We start from the raw sequence: 17,468 nt of genomic DNA, 5'->3' as shown, positions 1-17,468 counted from the left end.
TCAAATCATTTTCAAAAACCAAATATTTCAGAAGTTGTTTGAAAATCAAATTCGTCCAAAAAAAACCCCTATAGACCATAAAAGGTCACCTCCTAGCACTCAAGTGAGTTTTGTTGCAAATCTTCATAAATTTCAAATATTATGAATGGTTGGCAATATTTCAACTCACACATTTCAAAATTGCTCCAAAAATCTTTTTTGTTGAATTTTATTGTGTGGGGGTTGCCGGCTTGTGCAAGGGCTATGCACAGCCGGCAGGGCGCTGCCCGGTCTGACCGCCCTTATAAGGCCGGTCTAACCGGCGTGGCCGAGGCGGTCTGACCGGCCGCATAGGGCCGGTCTGACCGGCCGAGCTGGTGGGCCCAGGGTTTTAACCCTCTTCTTCTTCATCCCGCACCTACCTCTTCTCTTCTCATCCCCATTCATCCCCAACTCGAAAAAACCTCCTCCTCTCTCCTCTCCCAAACCCTAGCCACCTCCCTCCACCAAATCCATCCGATTCAACCGTCAAAATCACTCCGGTTACACTGTAAGTGAATCTCCTCCTCTTTCTCTCTCTATTCCATGGATTTGTTTGAGTTTCTATTGAGCTTGTGATCTATGGCATGGAACCCTAGGTGAAGGAAGAGGTGTTCTTCGATTTGCACCAATAGAGGGTAGTTTCTTGGTGTGATTCAACTCCTTCAACCGGTAAATCACTCTCCCTCTTGTGCATTCTGTCAAATCGGTCTATTTCAATTTCTAGGGTTAAGGGTAGTTTCCCCATTGCTTCAATCTTGATGAAATAGACCTACACCTTGATGTTCATTTTCCAATCTTGTGCAACTTTGTCCTAGCAATTTTTTAGAATCATTTGTGTGGATTGTGGAAGGATTTGGTTGTGCTACTGTCAGTGGCGGTCTGACCGACCGAGGGCCGGCGGTCTGACTGGTCGTGAGCTGCCGGTCTGACCGGCCTATGGCCGTCGGTCTGACCGACTTGGGGCCTGCAGTCTGACCGGCCTTGGCTCTCGGTCTAACCACCCCTGACAGACAGCACTCCCTCTTCTCCCACTTCACTATGTGGCTTCTAAAATTGTTGCTTATCCATCCTTTGCTCCTTGTTTTTCAGCTATGCCTCCCTGCACTCGCCATGGTCGTCGTGAGCCCACGCCCGATCCCGTCAGTGAGAATGAGGAATCAAGCAGAGATGAGTATGTTCAAAGTGATGATGAAAATATGAAAAATGTTCAGGGTGATGAGATGGAAGTAAGTGATGATGGTGATGACAATGGGAGTGGAAATGGTGAAGATGATGAGGCAAGTGATGATGGGAGTCCTCTCGATTCCACCATCCAATTTGTGCTTAATTTGAGGAATGCTCAACAATACACTATCCTCCGTCATCATGATCAATTCCGGAGGCCTAACGATTGTAATGATCCAAGATTTCATACACGGTTCCAAAAGTCCGTGTATGAACAAGTGTATGCCAACAAAGCCTTCGCCGAACACAAGTGGATTTTTTGGAGGCACATTGGTGAGACACCGGAGTTTGAAGATTTGCAAGAGATGTTCCGGATCGTTGGGATTGATAGAATTGTCACCATGAAGCAGCCTTTTGATGAAGATCTCATCCGGCAATTCTATGCCACCGTATGGGTGTCCGGCGATTGTGATGCAACGAAGTGGATGTCGGGGACCCTTCGATGCTCTATCAACCGCCATGAATTCAAGGAGCTCTTGCACATTCGCTTCAACAACGGGGATGACCTTCATGATGAGCACACCCACAACCCCTTCTCCATTGATCACTTTTCTCGGTTTTATGAAGAAGGGGGAAGGCACACATATGGAAAGATGGCGGGTTTGAGGGCTCTCCCAAGAGTGATCAACCGCATAGTAAGGGCCACCATCCTCCCAAGATGCGGCAACAATGATGACATACGCGGAGTTGCTTGGCATGTCATTGATGCCATTTTGGATGGTCGTCGGTTTGATGTTATCAACCTTATGATGAAGGAGATTGCCATCTCAAAGGGGACTATTGGACAAGGAATCTATTATGCTCCCTACATAATGAGGTTGATTCAAAGCAAGTTGGGACAAATTGGTCAAAATTTAAAAAAACATAAGGAGTACAAGCCTCGTCTCCAACTTTCCACTCCTAGAGCTCCTCGTGTGCGCCAACCAACTTTTGATCAAGGTGCAAGCTCAAGTGCAGCCCCTTCTCCTCCTCATGGGTATGATCCAAGTGCTTTTTTCCATCCACAATATGCTTACTTTGGAATGCAACCCAACGAGTACTTCAACCCGATACTTGGGGCTATTAATACCCTAAGTGAAAGCATTCAACGCTTGTCTACCGAGCATGAAGCTTTGCATGAGAATGTTCGTGGCTTGCGCACCGATGTGGGCAACTTGAATACTTCGGTGGGAAGATTGCATACTAGGGTGGGTGTCTTGGATTCTCGAGTCCAAACTTTGGAGAGTACCCAAGCATTTGTGTATCATCGTCGTCGTGATGCTCATCATCCTTCCACTTCGGCGCGTCCTCCTTCTCCACCACAAGAATGAAGACCTTTTTGGTACTTGATGCCAAAAGGGGGAGAAAAGTGTGTTTCTATGTCTTGTGGGTTGGGACTAGTGGTAGTGAGGTTAGTCACCTCATATCTAATAGGTTAAGGAGGTTTGGGCTATATTATGTATGGGTATGGGCTATTACTCTATATTGTGTGTTCCTTTTCGTTTTGTTGATCTCTATGTCATTTGGACCCTTCGTGGTCTTGTAATAGCCTATATTTATTTGTGAGCCCTTTATGTGGTCTTAATGTGAACTTGTGCTATGATGGATGGTTGGTGTGACATTGATATACTTGTGACCATTTTATGCATTCGGTTGATTCATATGTGAAGTTCACATTATAATTTGTCTATGTGTTGTGCTATGTTGATTTGTGAAATTGAATTGTGCATTGGCTCCATATTTGCTATTGGTGATTGTTATGCATATGTTTAGGGGGAGCTTTTGCTTGTCAATGCAATATATGTCCATGTGCTCTATGTTTGATTATATATATTTGTGGTGTTTGTTATCAATTACCAAAAAGGGGGAGATTGAAGCATCTAGGCCCCCGGTGTTAATTTTGGTAATTAATGACAAGCGCTAATTGTGGACTAACCGTTGTCTTTGAGCTATACATTTTAAGTTAGGTCCACGTCATATGTACACATGGATGATTATCGATGGATTAAAATTTGACGACGCAAAGCAAAGGGAAAGAAGACGGTAAAACTAGCGTTTTAATTTAGAATTGATCGAGGTGTAGGGCGATCAAATTTGCTAGTTTATTTTTAGTTTCGCCGTACTAATAAGAGGGGTAATGACCTAGCAAAGAGATGATTTTAATTGCCACATTAGGTCATTATGCATCTAGACTTGTGCTCACATTTCACACACACACACTTCACTGGGTTCGGCCTGACTAGGGGCGGTCAGACCGGCCACATAGTGGCAGTCTGACCGGCGTGCCCTGGCCGGTCTGACCGGCCGCAAGAAGGCGGTCTGACCGGAGCATAAGGCCGGTCTGACCGGCGGCACTTGCGCGATCAGACCGGCCCCCTGGAGGCCGAGATGGTGCTGCTCGGGATGGCCGATACAGAGCCGACGGAGCCGTATTCGGTCAGACCGAGCCGATGGCGGTTTGACCGAGCCGAGGCCGGTCTGACCGACCACCCCATGTTGGTCTGACCGGCCAAGCCGATGGGGCCCTCTAACAGGGCTACAACGGCTAGTTTTCTAGCCGTTGCAGAGTAGCATGGTCTGACCGGCCACATACCTCCGGTCAGACCGGCAGAGCACAGAGTTGAGGGATTTCGCCCCCAACGGCTAGTTTTGGTGGGTGGGAGTATAAATACTCCCCCACCAGCAGCAAGGGGGCTCTCTTGGCACCCAATTCAATTACTCTCACACTCACTTGAGCTTTGTGTTCATCCATCTAGTGTGTTAGAGGGTTGTTTAGCCAAGAGTCAAGTACATTTGTTTCCATTGTAGAGCTAGTGTGGCACTTGATCATCTCCACATCGGTCATTGCTTGTTACTCTTGGAGGTTGCCGCCTCCTAGACGTCTTGTGGAGGAGTTGCCCGGTGACCTCTCCGAGAAGATTGTGGAGGAGGCCCGGCGCCAGTTTGTGAATGGTTTGGAGTTCACCACCTTCGGAGTGAAGGAAGAACTACCCCGAGTGATCGAGGCTTGGGTAGTCCTCTCCGTGGGCCGGCTCCCGCCTTGCCCACCCCTTGACGAAGGGGCGTGCGGTGGCTTCGTGGTTGAGCGGTGGAGTTGGGCTCGCCTCAACGGGGAATAGGAAACCGGCGAGTTTCCGAACCTCGGTGAAAAATCTCTTGTCTCATTGTCTCATTTGATTGTCGCATTTACATTTGTGAAATTTACATTTCTAGAGACATACTTGAGATCATATCACCCTAGGATTGCAAAACATTGACATAGGAGCGTGATTTACTTTCCTAGAGATATAATTGAGCCACTATCACCCTAGGTTTGCAAAACACAACTTAGGTGCTTAGTTAGAGTTCACCCTCACCAAGCCTAGCATCTTAGGTTAGATTTGATTAGGTATTATTTAGTTTTAAATCGCCTATTCACCCCCCCTCTAGTCGACATCTCGATCCTACAGCTGGTCAAGGACCAGGCAGTAGTCATAACTCGACCACTTAAAGTGGAAGTAGTGGGAGAAACGCTACATCGCTGGTCGAGGACCAGGCAGTAGTCGTGACTCGACCACTTAAAGTGGAAGTAGTGGGAGAAACGCTACATCGCTGGTCGAGGACCAGGCAGTAGTCGTGACTCGACCACTTAAAGTGGAAGTAGTGGGAGAATCGTTACACCACTGGTCGAGGACCTGGTGTAGTCTAAACTCGACCACTAGAAGTAAGGGTAGTTGGAGAAACGCTATATCGCTGGTCGAGGACCAAGCAGTAGTCGTAACTCGACCACTTAAAGTGAAAATAGTGGGAGAAACGCTACATCGCTGGTCGAGGACCAGGCAGTAGTCGTAACTCGACCACTTAAAGTGAAAGTGGTGGGAGAAACGCTACATCGCTGGTCGAGGACCAGGCAGTAGTCGTAACTCGACCACTTTAGGCGAGAGAGATCACTACGTTTTACTGGTTCGAGAACCAGGAGTAGGAGTCTCTTAATCACCTATAGGGGCGCTAAAGTTGGTTTATTACATGTGCATATCATGTGGCCAGCATGACTCACATAACCAACTTATAGCATATCCGGATGTCCACTCGCAATCATGTCGGGTGATCAAACAGATGGCGTTTGCGAGGAATTATCCGTTAACAACCTTTTCTCGAGTAGTCCAGCCATGGCCGGTGCTATGAGATAGGTCGTCGGTCTTCGTTGGTAAGTTGGGTGCGACGACTCCGTATTTGTCGAGAATGTTCTTGATAGTGGGGTGTACTCGACCACAACCTACTAGAGTGCTCAATTGTTCCTGAAAAATATTTTCTAGAAGACAAGATATAGCAGAGAATATCGAGTATGTACTCAAAAACTGCATGGATCTTCTAGTATTATCATGATATAACGAGCAGATGTAAATATCAGGCATTATGTAAACCGTAAACAAGCATGATTTATATAGAAGATAACAGAGCGAGCCCCAGCATTAGACCGTAGTTGGTTTAACATCAGAAACATACGTGCAATAGATATTGTATAAAAAACATGCTCTAGGTAAACATAATAAATTATAGATCTGACAATACTGTATGATCTGAATAGGTACGATAAATTGCAGATAAAATATTGCATATCTTTGTAGATACATGCCGGATATATCTACGAAATTAGTAGATCAATTTGAAAAACCAATCTACCAATTACCTTATGTGTACTCGTTCGACATCATATGATCTGACATCTTTTGGTATGCCACGTATCTTGAGGCTTGGATGATCTCGATAGACCAAGTTGTCGATGAGGATGATGGTTCCGATCTGGTCGGAAGATGTACTTCGGTCGGGTTAGATCTCCTCACAGCCGAAGTCGTCGAGTAGCTTGTTGTTGGAGAATCCATCTCTTGAACCCATCTCGTCGAAATCCTGAAGCACCAAAGTCCCCTACCTGGCGCGCCACTGGCGACGTTTGATGTCGCAATTCTGGTATTTGCATGGTATGGGGATCGTCGGTGCTAGGATATACGCGAGACTGAGGTAAAAGAGATGGAGACAGGGATTTTTATACAGGTTCGGGCCCCTGAATTGTCAGGTAATAACCCTACATCCTGTTGGCCGAAGCCGGTGTTGCTCTTTATTCACCATAATAACACCAATACAATATGTGGGGTAGCCTGTCTAACGGTTGTCGACATGGCGGTCTGAAGGTCTGACTCGTAGTCGACAACAGGGTAGTCTTCCTCCTCGAATCTGCGCCCGGCGAGACCAGAGATAGCGCTTTCGTCTCTCTTGACAGTATCCGGAGACACCGTAGAGGACTAGCCGTGCTTGTCCCTGAAGTCGATATCCGACGTCTTGTCTTGGTGTATGTTGGCTTGTATGTTGTCCCGTAGATTGTGGTGGGTGTTGATTGTGGTGGTCGTCGATTTGTTGTCCCCCTCTCCTCCTAAGGGGTCTTGTATTTATACCCATAGGTGTCTCTTTGTCCAAGTAGAACTAGGGAAACCAATATGGATAGAATCCGAGTAGTCCTTGTCGTTTCCATGTAGAACTCTGGTTGTTTTTCCTTATGCGGAACTCCTCCTATATCCGTAGGTTGTTTCCATATAGGACATGGTATGTGGTGGGTCCTGCCGAGATTTAGTCAACTACTATTATGTGTGTACAGATCCACTACTTAACTAAAAAGATAATGCTCTAAGATATACTCGGATTAATTGCTCAGAGAGTACAGGTAGACTATTGGCATTACTCTCTATCCCAAGAATACCTTAAAAATAAATCTGGATATAATGTATGTCTAGATTCATAGGGTTCTTAATTGAATTTTTTAGATATTATGGGATAGAGGTAGTTGCTCATATATAGCAATAATATTAATTGTTGCCTAAACAAATACTCAGATATTTATTATTTAGGCAGAAATTAAATTTTTTTTCTTGTACAGTACTCCCTCCGTCCCATAAAAAGGGTAGATTCGTTGTACTATGTAGTATCCCATCGTTGTATAGGTTGGTTTTTTATGTATGACGCCGTTGACTTTTCGACCAACGTTTATTCATTTTATTCAAAAAATTTTGTGCGAATATGAAAATATTTATGTCATGCTTAAAGAACATTTGATGATGAATCAAGTCACAATAAAATAAATGATAATTATATAAATTTTTTAAATAAAATGAATGGTAAAACGTTAAAAAAAGACAACAGCGTCCTACATTGAAATATGAAATATGAAAGAAGTATTATACCGGAAAAGCAGTTAATTACTCGGATCAATATTGGTAATAACCACGAAAGAAATCACTGAGTGTATCACGCTTTCCTCCGTCCCCTCCCACAAAATAAAAACAAACAAAAGCGTCCCCACGCCCACACACACGCAGCCACAGAAAACCAAAACCATTTCCCCCATTTCCTCCCCTCCCCTACCCTACCATGGACTTCTCCGGCGGCAGCGGCGGCGGCGGCGTCGCGTCGGGGAGGGTGCAGGCGGAGCGGTGGCTGGAGATCGCCGGGAAGCTCCTCGCGGCGCGGGACCTCGTCGGGTGCAAGCGGTTCGCGGAGCGCGCGGTGGAGGCGGACCCGCTCCTCCCCGGCGCCGACGAGCTCCTCGCCGTCACCGACGTCCTCCTCGCCTCCCAGTCGGTCCTCCCCTCGGGCCAGGCCGACCCGCTCGCCGTCCTCCAGCTCCCCCCGTCCACCAACCCGGCCGACCACGCCGCCGTCTCCCGCGCCTACCGCCGCCTCGCCCTCCTCCTCAGGCAGGACACCAACCCGCACCCGGGCGCCGACGTCGCCCTCAGCCTCGTCCACGACGCCTACGCCATCCTCTCCGATCCCAACCGCCGCCCCCCGCCGCCCGTCGCCGTCGCCGTCCCCCACGCCCATCCAGGCGCCGCGTCCCACCCAGCCGCGCCCGTCGCCGCCGAATCCCCCGAGTTCTGGACGGCTTGCCCGTTCTGCTCCTACGTCCACCAGTACCAGCGCGAGCTCGTGGGGCGCGCGCTCAAGTGCCCCAACGAGTCTTGCCGCAAGGGGTTCGTGGCTATTGAGATCTCCACCCCGCCCACCATCGTGCCGGGCACCGAGATGTACCACTGCGCCTGGGGGTTCTTCCCCCTCGGCTACCCCACCTCCGCCGACCTCAATGGCAACTGGAAGCCATTCTACAAGATGTTCCCCTGGAACAATGCGCCCGCTGGTGGCGGCGGCTCGGGTGGTAGGGGGGGCTATGGTGGCCGTGGTGGAGGCAGCGCTGGTCGGCAGCCGCAGAATGGGAGCGCGCGGGGCGGGTCATCCAGAGGTAGGGTGAAGAAGACGACCGCTCGCAAGAAGGTCGGTGCCGGGCTCAAGAGGCGATCATTCGGCGGCGTGGAGAGCGGCATTGAGCCGATGGATGGGCAGGATGGATGGGGTGAGGGTGAGGAGGGTGGTGATGGACAGGCAGAGGAGGTGAGGGGGATTAACATCAATGAAGAGGCACAGTCTACAGATGGTGCTACCAGGGGACATGTTCACGCAAGGGGGAATGTCAGCGGTGGGGTTGTGGACATGGGCACCTTCCATCTGGATGTCGATCCATCGGAAGATATTTTAGGGAATTTGCAGAACTTGCCCTTCTTGAGGGTTGACAATCTTGGGCGGATGCTGTAATGGGCTATGGCATTTGTTGTGCCGGAGAAATGCTGTATGTTTAGCTGGGTCAAAACAGATGTTTCAGGGACCGACCCTTACCGCTCTTGTTGTCGTTATTGTTCTTGTGGCATTATCTCTTGTTGTAGTAGTAGTTTACCTTGTGTTTCTAGTTACTTAGCTGGCGGTGGAGTCCCATAGAAGTACTATATGTGAGTTTGTGGTATCTCCAAATTAGCTGGGATATGTATTCTGTCTTAAGCAAACAAACTTGTGGAGTTCTCTCAGGATGAATTTAGTGATTCATGGATGGGCGATCACTTCGGTTTCTTCTAGGGCAATGGCAAGACAAGTCACTGAGAGAAGTAAGTGAAGCTGTGAGCTGTCTGTCTTTCTGAATATACAAAGCTTCTTTTGTTACAGCCATGCATTTAGCTATTTGATAAGATTGACTTGGTTTTAATTCAATATTCTACTGTGAAGTTGATGCTGTAACGGTTTTTGGTATGCCTGCTTATGATTCAGTTTTAATTAAGAATCTCTATTCGATAGCTATTGATTCTTGTTCACCATGAACCATGAATTCCTGTTGTTGCTATCCATTCAAGTAATTTGTGTGTGGTCTTCCTTTAGAGCTGATAATTTGGTATTATACCTCACAGAAGAATATTGCAGAAATTGTGGTTATCAATATGTTGAAAGAGAACTAACTTACAAGAAGTCTAGTATCCTAGTACATGATTGGCCTAATAATGGTCTGCATCTGGTACATTACAGACCTCAAAATGGTCTTCTTTAGCAAATAGATGATGTTTCAATCATTTGTACTTGTATGATTTGGGTTTGAATTTTTTTTCTCTTCAAAGACTATGGGGCTATTGACCTAGTTTGTTGAACCATCCCGCTATACATAACATGGTGATAAACTGATAGGTCACAGCTACATACATCATATACCAATCTACCTTTGTTTTATTCATCATTCTGGATTCAGCAGTCAAATATGTCGCTCACATTTGAAGTTTGTACTAATAGAATGCAGATTCATAGGTGAAATTTATTAGTGGGAACAAATATTTAATAAATGACATTCTATATCAAAGCAGTAGGCAACCAAATATCATTTATGTTACCATCATTTCTGACCAATCTGTGTGATATTTTGAAATGCTTTTGTAGTTTACTTGACTAACTATTTTCTTAAACAAACATTTTAGATATCTTTGTCGCAGATTTTTGGGGATTACATGGATGATGGATTTGAAATCATTGGCATAGTTATTTAGGATAGCAAATGCCTGAGGATTTCTCTCTTGCTTGATTTGGCTGACTATCAGAAAGCCCATAGTTATTTTGATATCAGTATTTATCACTAAATAAATGAAAACTCCGAAAAATGGAATTGCAGTTAGGTTTAGGTTGATGTGATATATGCTTCTTCTTGTGTAGCATATAGATTGCTCTGAGAGTCGACTCTGGTGCATAGTCATGATGAGGAATGGTAGAATTGGGTTGGGTTCGTATTGTGTTTTGGTTGAGTAAACTTCTTTGTTGTATTTCTGTTCTATTGCAAGCATGACTATTATAAAGTTGATGTTGAAAGTATGCATTTATTGGTTATTTTTTTAGAATGCATCTTCTGTTACAAAAGTTGCTCCATCTGATTTTTTTTTCCCGCAGCTATCTATTGTCATGCATCAAAAGTAGCAAAGTTTTTGTTAATGTGATCTTAGTTACTTGTGCATTTTACATCTGTAGAGTTCCTTTTGTGGTCAAAGGGGCTCTCAGATTACATGTAATATTTTTACTCATTTCCCAAGCGGATCATTTTGAAATTGGAATAAGTGTTGCATAATTCTTTCAGGCAAAAAAATAAAAAGGAACGATGTGTTATCCCAACCACTTGCCGGAACTGAGGTGCCTCAGCTTTAGAGGGATCAGTAGCCTGTCAACATTTTTTTTTTTAATTTTAATGAGGACATTAAGAAATTTCCTCTCCCCAGCCAGCAAGAGAAATATGGACAGCATGTAAAGCACCGCCATTTGCCAAGAGATTCTCACTGTAGTTGCTATGGTGCCCATGTTTGCTATGCTAGCATTTCCAATGTTTCTGTGGTTATTATAGTTGTGCTCATGTGAATGTGTATTTAAGCTTGAAAATTGCAGGTGAGCATATCGGCTGCCAATGATGGATCACAGATTGTCTGAGCGCAGTCCGACTGGCTTCTCCGGCCTTTTGGTCTTTTGCTTGGAACCATTGCTGGATTCATTAATTCATGTTCTATGGTGGGTAAGTATTGATTCATGCTCTATGGTAGGTACTAATTCATGTTTTATGGTGAGTAAAGAGTTGTGGTGTTGTCGAGTCTTTGCTGTATGGTGAGTTGTAGTGTTCTCGAATTCTCTTTGCTGACAATGTGGTATTCTGCCCTTTTTGTGAGAGGGAGGGAGCTGGTATATTCCTAGTGTTGCATGAGACATCTCATTTCCTGAATTACTCTGGAAAGATTCTTGTGTTCCCGTGTGCCTAAATGCTGGCAGGATTTTTCATGTTTTTGAAGTGGGGGCATGAGTCTGAATGCTGCCAATAGTGACTGCACCGATGCAATCGAGTACGATTCATGGACCTTGGATTCGCATGTCATATGACGAGTGGCAACCGGGTTTGAGTGAAAAATCAGTGGCAAAATTTATCCACCAAAATTCATCGTTTTGTAGAGTAGCATCAAGCACACAACCCAGTTTGTCCAAATGTGTATTGCATCACTTCCTATGCAGCTTGTCTTGATTTCATATTCAAGCATTAAGCACCGGTTCTCCGATGGTACTTCAGAGATGGCATTGATACGGGCTATACTATACAGTCGCCGTGGGTTTAGATGATTATCCATTGTCTTTAGCGCTGCGAGGCAATATTGAAGTTGAGCAACCTGTCAATGCTACATCAGTTGTAATTCTAAGCTTCTAGCTCCTGAACTATAATCAGAAGCTCAAGTCCACAGATCATGCTATGGAACTCCAATTACAATGGATTCTTTTACCCTTTTTTTTCCCATTCACAAAGAACATTACAGAGGTTGCACGATCTCTGGTTCCTCTATACGGACACTTTCCATGTATCAAAAAAAGCAATCATATGAACACGACTCCTAAGGGGATCTTTAGATACAGAGAAGAATACCATGCTCATAAACCAAACGAATCACTTCACTCACCAACGCACAAGGTCAAACAATTTTGTTGGTGTGCCATCTGGAAGGATGAACCATGTAGTCGCTGAAATCCGCCAAGCTGCATATTGTCATAAGTAACAGAAGCCCTTTCAATCAAATGCCTTGAATTTTTTTTCCTCGAAATCTTTGTTGAAAACTGCGGGTCAACATTCTAAATCTGCCCAGTTAAGCCTGCTCGCGCCCTCAGAACTTCAGTGCGTTTACTTCTTTCCATCTGTTCCACCACCCAATCTATGCCAGATTTGATCCCCCTCCTAAGACAAATAACAACGTCAGATCAAAGTAAAAGTATCAAAAACCGTATATGCCTAATGGACAATAACCAGGCCAAAGGGTAATATTGTGTACAGCAACAAAGTAAAGCTTGAACATGAGCATATAACTCACAATAGTTATTCAACCAGAGGAAAGGTGCAAAATTATGCATGACAACACGTGAAAATTTTCTTCAATTATTACATATTCAGATGAAGTTAACAAACCAGTAGGATTACTGTGCTCACCCATCATAGGCAGATACAGCTTGAAACTTGTACGGCCTCTCATCTAGCTCTTTAAGCTGCAGATATCTAGCTAATTCTTCATCAGTGATGACCCCTGGCAAATCCTGTTGAAAGAAATTCAATAGTACCTTGAAACATGATATCATGAGATGAATCATCATTGACAAAGCAATTTGATATAAGAATATGAACTTTGAAAACCGTTCAGCATCAATATATAAAAAATAAGTCACAAATGATAACATGACCCATTTATGGAAAAAAAAATTGCCACATCAAAGCTAATGGAAGCTGGGAGGAATGAAATAAATCGTTTGACTAAACTAGAAGGCACAAAATTATTTCCTGCTCACCACCTTTTCAATTTCTGATCTCAATTTATACATGAATTGAAAACTAACTGTCTCAAATATATTATCATGAGAAGCATTTGAAATTATAGCAACAAGGGGAACATACAATAAGCAAGAACATCAAAACGAGGGCTATTCAGCACACCATTCCAATAAATAAGATACATGAAGAACTAATTGCTACACCGCAGAAATGTTCTACTTCCGCAAATTGTGACAAATGTGTTGAGAAACCTTGACCTATACAGTTACACACCCTCTGATCTAAAATAGGTGCTAAACATATATGTATAGAGTGATTAGGATAGAAAATGATACTACAGATAAGCTGTTGAAACCAGTAATCCAGTATCAAAGTAATTTTATAATTTTCTTGGTAGCAATAGTTTCATAAGTTCTACATTAAACATCAGGAAAAGCCTAACATTCATAAAATCAGGGTCAAGTTGTAACCTTGAAGACCAGGAAAAACCTAAAACATCAAATTTCATAATGGGAGAAATACAAAATTTTCTATTCCCTGCTCATTCAATAATTTAGACAATCAAGAGCTGAGGTTACACTTCTCTTTCTGTATATTTGATAATTCATATTTCAAACATTTTATGGACATATGTTAACTGAAACAACTTGATACTGTTAGATATTTGACTATCATCTTTTTTTAATAGAGATGTCAACTTCATTTGAAGTAGCACAGTTTCTAGCCCAAAGAATCAGTAGCTGTTCCAATGGGTAATAACGCAAAGAAAATTAGTATTTCATAGGTCATTTCAGGAAAGTGTAAGCAAACCATTCACCTGTTTGTTTGCAAATATCAGCAGCGGTGCCCCTTTAAGATCCTCGTGACGAAGAACCTTTTCTGAAGTAAGAACTCAATGTGAGGATCTCTTCTATAATTTCCTTCCATATTTGAAATTGACCAGTATAACAATTGAAAACAAAATAAGCAAAAGAATCAAATACCTAGAGCAGATTTGGCATCTTCAAATGATGATGCAGCGGCAGCATCAATAACATATATTATAGCATGGGCCTCTTGATAATATTTTTCCCAGATTGTGCGAAGTCCAACCTATCAAGCAGACAAGCATGTAAAGTGTGTCAAAAATATGAACCAGGAGAAATGAAAATCTTATATTACTGGGAGAGATAATCACTTGTATAGGCTAAATTTTAGTTTTTTAGTTCCTATTACAAAGGGAAGGTAACACCTCCCAATTCCCAACAACATGGAATATACAAAGAACACGGTAGGTAGCCAATGGATTCAACAATAGCACAACTACAATGCTTCTCAAATCCTCTATTATCAGGCAACTACATGCATAGCAGTATAGCATATGATTGATCATATGAAAATTGTCCACCCATTCCGAAAATAGATTGAGTTCAAGCATGCTGTTGTTCCAGATTCACAAGGAAGATTCATGATTCAGTGTACACTCACTCTAAGCATATCATTTGATGTTTTACCTCATCAGGAGTTCTAGTTACTAATAAAATCAACTAGATCTTACTCCTCCACTTTCTATTGTATACATTCCACACCTAATACATCTTGAAAATAATATGTAACCAACAAAAAAGAGCTTGACAGCCTACTTAAGGGATAATCGACCACAGCAGACCAAGTTACTCCCAGACTGTTATCTTTAATTAAGATTTTCAGTCTGTAATTCTGTATACCTGACCTCCCAGATCCCAGAAAACAAGCTTTGCATTTGCATCTTCAATACGGCCAATATTAAGTCCAACAGTGGGAACGATGCGATCAGGTGTAAGCCCTTCTCCTTTCAGATAAATCGATTTTATCTTTTCGAGCAAAGTCTATATCATAAAATATAGAAAAAAAATGTCAATTTTAGGTTAAAAAATTGTAATTGCTACATTTTAATATGTAAAGCGTTTATATGAAATTGAAGAAGTGCAGCATAAGCACTATAATATGAACATGATAAAAATCAACTTGAAAGATAGTATACCATGTACATGATGAAAGAAAGTTAACTTAAAAATCCATTATAAGCAATGGTAGAAGATACTAGATACTCCAACAGAACCAGAGTAGTAGTTTGCATGGACACCATCTACATTTCAAATACACTTACCAACGGTCAAGTAATTTCCCATCAATGCAATCAATAAATAGTCTCCCAAAACAAGATTATGCGGTATGCTACAGAGAACATCATGACAATAAATTGTATTTCAAGATACAGACACTGAGGTACATAACGGTGTACGAATTGGTACATTCAAAGAACTTGACAATGTACAACCATGAGTGCAATTATTTGAAAGGGGCGGGAAATCTTTGAATTAATAAATGATCAGACAACTGTGACATAAGGAAGTAGAACACAATATTAAAACTTATAGATATTAACTATTATTTCCAAAACAAGCTTGCAAGTTATTACCGTTTTGCCAGCCTTGTCAACACCTAGAATAAGAACATGAAACTCTGTCTTGTTAAAGATGTACTTCCATAGACCATACGCCAGGGAGAACATTGCTCTAGCCCGCTCCGCTGACCAATAAACTGTTGTCTTGACTGACGATCTACAGCCAGTGCACTTCCTGAAAAGTGATAATATGTTAGATATATTCCTTTAACCTAATATCAAGGAAAACCCAAACTACCATATAAAAACTCTAAATCATAAATGTTGCTCCTACAACAACATACATCATGGACCTAGACCATGCATCTCTGGCATGCTTCATCCAAAGAGAAGCCCTGATGAATGCAAACACGCGAATTTTAAGACAATCACCCCTTAATTGATGCCCCACACTCCATGGATAGTAAATTGGATGCCGCCATCAGCATCACAAACTCGCCGACATATGGACTAGAACAACAAACATGTTGTGGATTTTAGAGCTAGGCATCTTCACCAATCACCAATCTGGCATATTAATTAAACCAGCGTTGCATTGAAATCGCACGGAGATAACCAAAACGGTAAGAGGATCATTTCACCTCCTCCTGTCCCTCCTCAACCCACTTGACTATAAACCCAAGCGCGGCAACGTCGAAGAAGAAAACCCTCACCGGAAAATGCTACTTACGCCAAATCTACCCCAACCACAACTCCACCATGATCAACAACAACAACAACGACATACTAGTCAATTAGACTGGAGGGACAAGGATTCGGAACGCAGGAGGCCACGAGCTCAACCAAATCCAGCAGCAAAACCGGAGCTGGCCGGTTGTTGCCGGGGGGATCGGTGGGAAGAGGGGCAGCGGATCTGGGTCGCTCACCGGAGAGAGAGAGAGAGGGAGGGAGTCCCTACTCTCCGCAGGCCGGGCGGCGGGGGGAGAGGGGATCGCTCCCGCGGTTGCGGGCGCCGTCGGTGATGAGCCTCGCGCTCGCGTCGCGAATCCGGTTGGCCTCGCCGGCGATGCTACCAACAAAAGAAGGGCTATATGCGGAGTGGGGTGGGGGGCGGTGCGGATGGATCCGATCCGAGGCGAGGCGAGGCGAGGCGAGGCGAGAGGCGCGCGTGCATATGACGGGTGGGCCCCACTCGCGGCGCGGGAATGGCACGGCACGAGGTTTGGCCTGGTCCGGTCACTCAGGTCAGGTCAGACTGTGGGTGCACTTCCCACCTCCGCGCCTTTGATGCCACGACGATGACAGGCGAGCGGCTCGTTCGATTCGGTGTGTACGCAGGTGGGATCGTATCCGACGGCCACGGGGGAGTGCGACCCTCACCAACCCCACCGCGGTGCGGGAAGAGGATCCTCTGACCTAAAGTCAGAGGGGCCCATCTATCAGCGACGCTCTTCTCACATAAAGTCTGCGGCCCATTGATTATACGTCAAAAGAGCTCCGTCCCCACGGTGCGTGTTTTGGAAAATCCTAATCCTAAAGAGAATTTGTATAAATGGTTATTTAAGAGATTGGTTATTTTTGTTAAAAAAAAGTCGGTTTTATTGGAAACTACCCTTGGCTGAGTTTGAGTAGACGGGGATTGAGAAGATTGGAAATATACGCAAAACGAGAAGAGCCATTAGCCCATGATAAATTGAGAATTAACTATTTTAAATTTCAAAAATGGATTAATATGATTCTTTTTAAAGCTACTTTCCTATAGAAAATTTTTGCAAAAGACACACCGTTTAGTAGTTTGGGAAACGTGCACGCGGAGAACGATGTGTTTTCACCCTCAATCTCATCCTATCGTGTGATCTCACGGTCACCCACTGTACGTGATAACTGGCGTTCACTACTCATGATCGCACTAGTCCGCACGTCTTGTGATGGATTGGAGCGAACTCGATTCTCTATAAGCAGAGAATGAAAAATCAGGTTTTGGGAACTCGATTTATTGAGAGAGATGATAGCGAATCCATTGGGAACGGTTTTTGACCACAAATCCCATAAAATCTAGGATTGGTATTGTTGGTAATGCTCTAACATTAAAGAAAAAGATTGACATTCTTGAACACGTGATCACTTGCGGCTAAACTTTATAGCTTTATAGGAATAAGTCTCACTTATCGTCCCTCATCTATACACCGAGTTTAATCAGCATACCTAAAT

At 43.9% G+C, this 17,468-nt stretch overlaps 2 protein-coding genes across 3 annotated transcripts; one reads left to right on the top strand and one right to left on the bottom strand.

The window, feature by feature from the left end:
* The first annotated feature begins 7,572 nt into the window (after positions 1-7,572).
* On the top strand, positions 7,573-10,939 carry LOC127766662 (uncharacterized). The gene is made up of 2 exons (XM_052291774.1): positions 7,573-9,185; positions 10,685-10,939. Exon 1 carries the CDS (start codon positions 7,624-7,626, stop codon positions 8,839-8,841), a length of 1,218 nt encoding a protein of 405 aa, XP_052147734.1. The 5' UTR covers positions 7,573-7,623; the 3' UTR covers positions 8,842-9,185; positions 10,685-10,939.
* Positions 10,940-11,909: 970 nt separating this feature from the next.
* Positions 11,910-16,380, bottom strand: LOC127766663 (uncharacterized). Of its 2 annotated transcripts, none has more exons than XM_052291775.1 (7): positions 16,184-16,380; positions 15,333-15,492; positions 14,599-14,739; positions 13,876-13,984; positions 13,710-13,771; positions 12,557-12,684; positions 11,910-12,307 (listed from the first exon to the last, which is right to left on the bottom strand). In XM_052291775.1, the coding sequence occupies exons 2-7, from the start codon at positions 15,423-15,425 to the stop codon at positions 12,205-12,207; spliced, it is 636 nt and encodes a 211-aa protein (XP_052147735.1). In that variant the 5' UTR covers positions 15,426-15,492; positions 16,184-16,380; the 3' UTR covers positions 11,910-12,204. The 2 variants fall into 2 exon arrangements, with proteins under 2 accessions (XP_052147735.1, XP_052147736.1); XM_052291776.1 differs by having other exon boundaries at positions 12,557-12,660; positions 16,184-16,376.
* Between the last annotated feature and the right edge of the window lie 1,088 nt (positions 16,381-17,468).

Source organism: Oryza glaberrima, chromosome 3 (genome assembly GCF_000147395.1).
Source record: "Oryza glaberrima chromosome 3, OglaRS2, whole genome shotgun sequence".
NCBI classification, from domain to species: Eukaryota; Viridiplantae; Streptophyta; class Magnoliopsida; order Poales; family Poaceae; genus Oryza; species Oryza glaberrima.
The sequence above is the reverse complement of the archived record's forward strand: the minus strand, read 5'-3'. Positions and strand labels throughout refer to the sequence as shown.

Excerpts from the sequence above, each read along its gene's own strand:
- LOC127766662 (XM_052291774.1), top strand. The coding sequence starts at position 7,624 with ATGGACTTCTCCGGCGGCAGCGGCGGCGGCGGCGTCGCGTCGGGGAGG.
- LOC127766663 (XM_052291775.1), bottom strand. The coding sequence starts at position 15,425 with ATGTTCTCCCTGGCGTATGGTCTATGGAAGTACATCTTTAACAAGACA. Across the intron at positions 12,685-13,709 it reads TGATATTTGCAAACAAACAG|GTACTATTGAATTTCTTTCA; the intron begins GTGAATGGTTTG and ends TCATGTTTCAAG. Across the intron at positions 12,308-12,556 it reads GCTGTATCTGCCTATGATGG|GAGGGGGATCAAATCTGGCA; the intron begins GTGAGCACAGTA and ends TATTTGTCTTAG.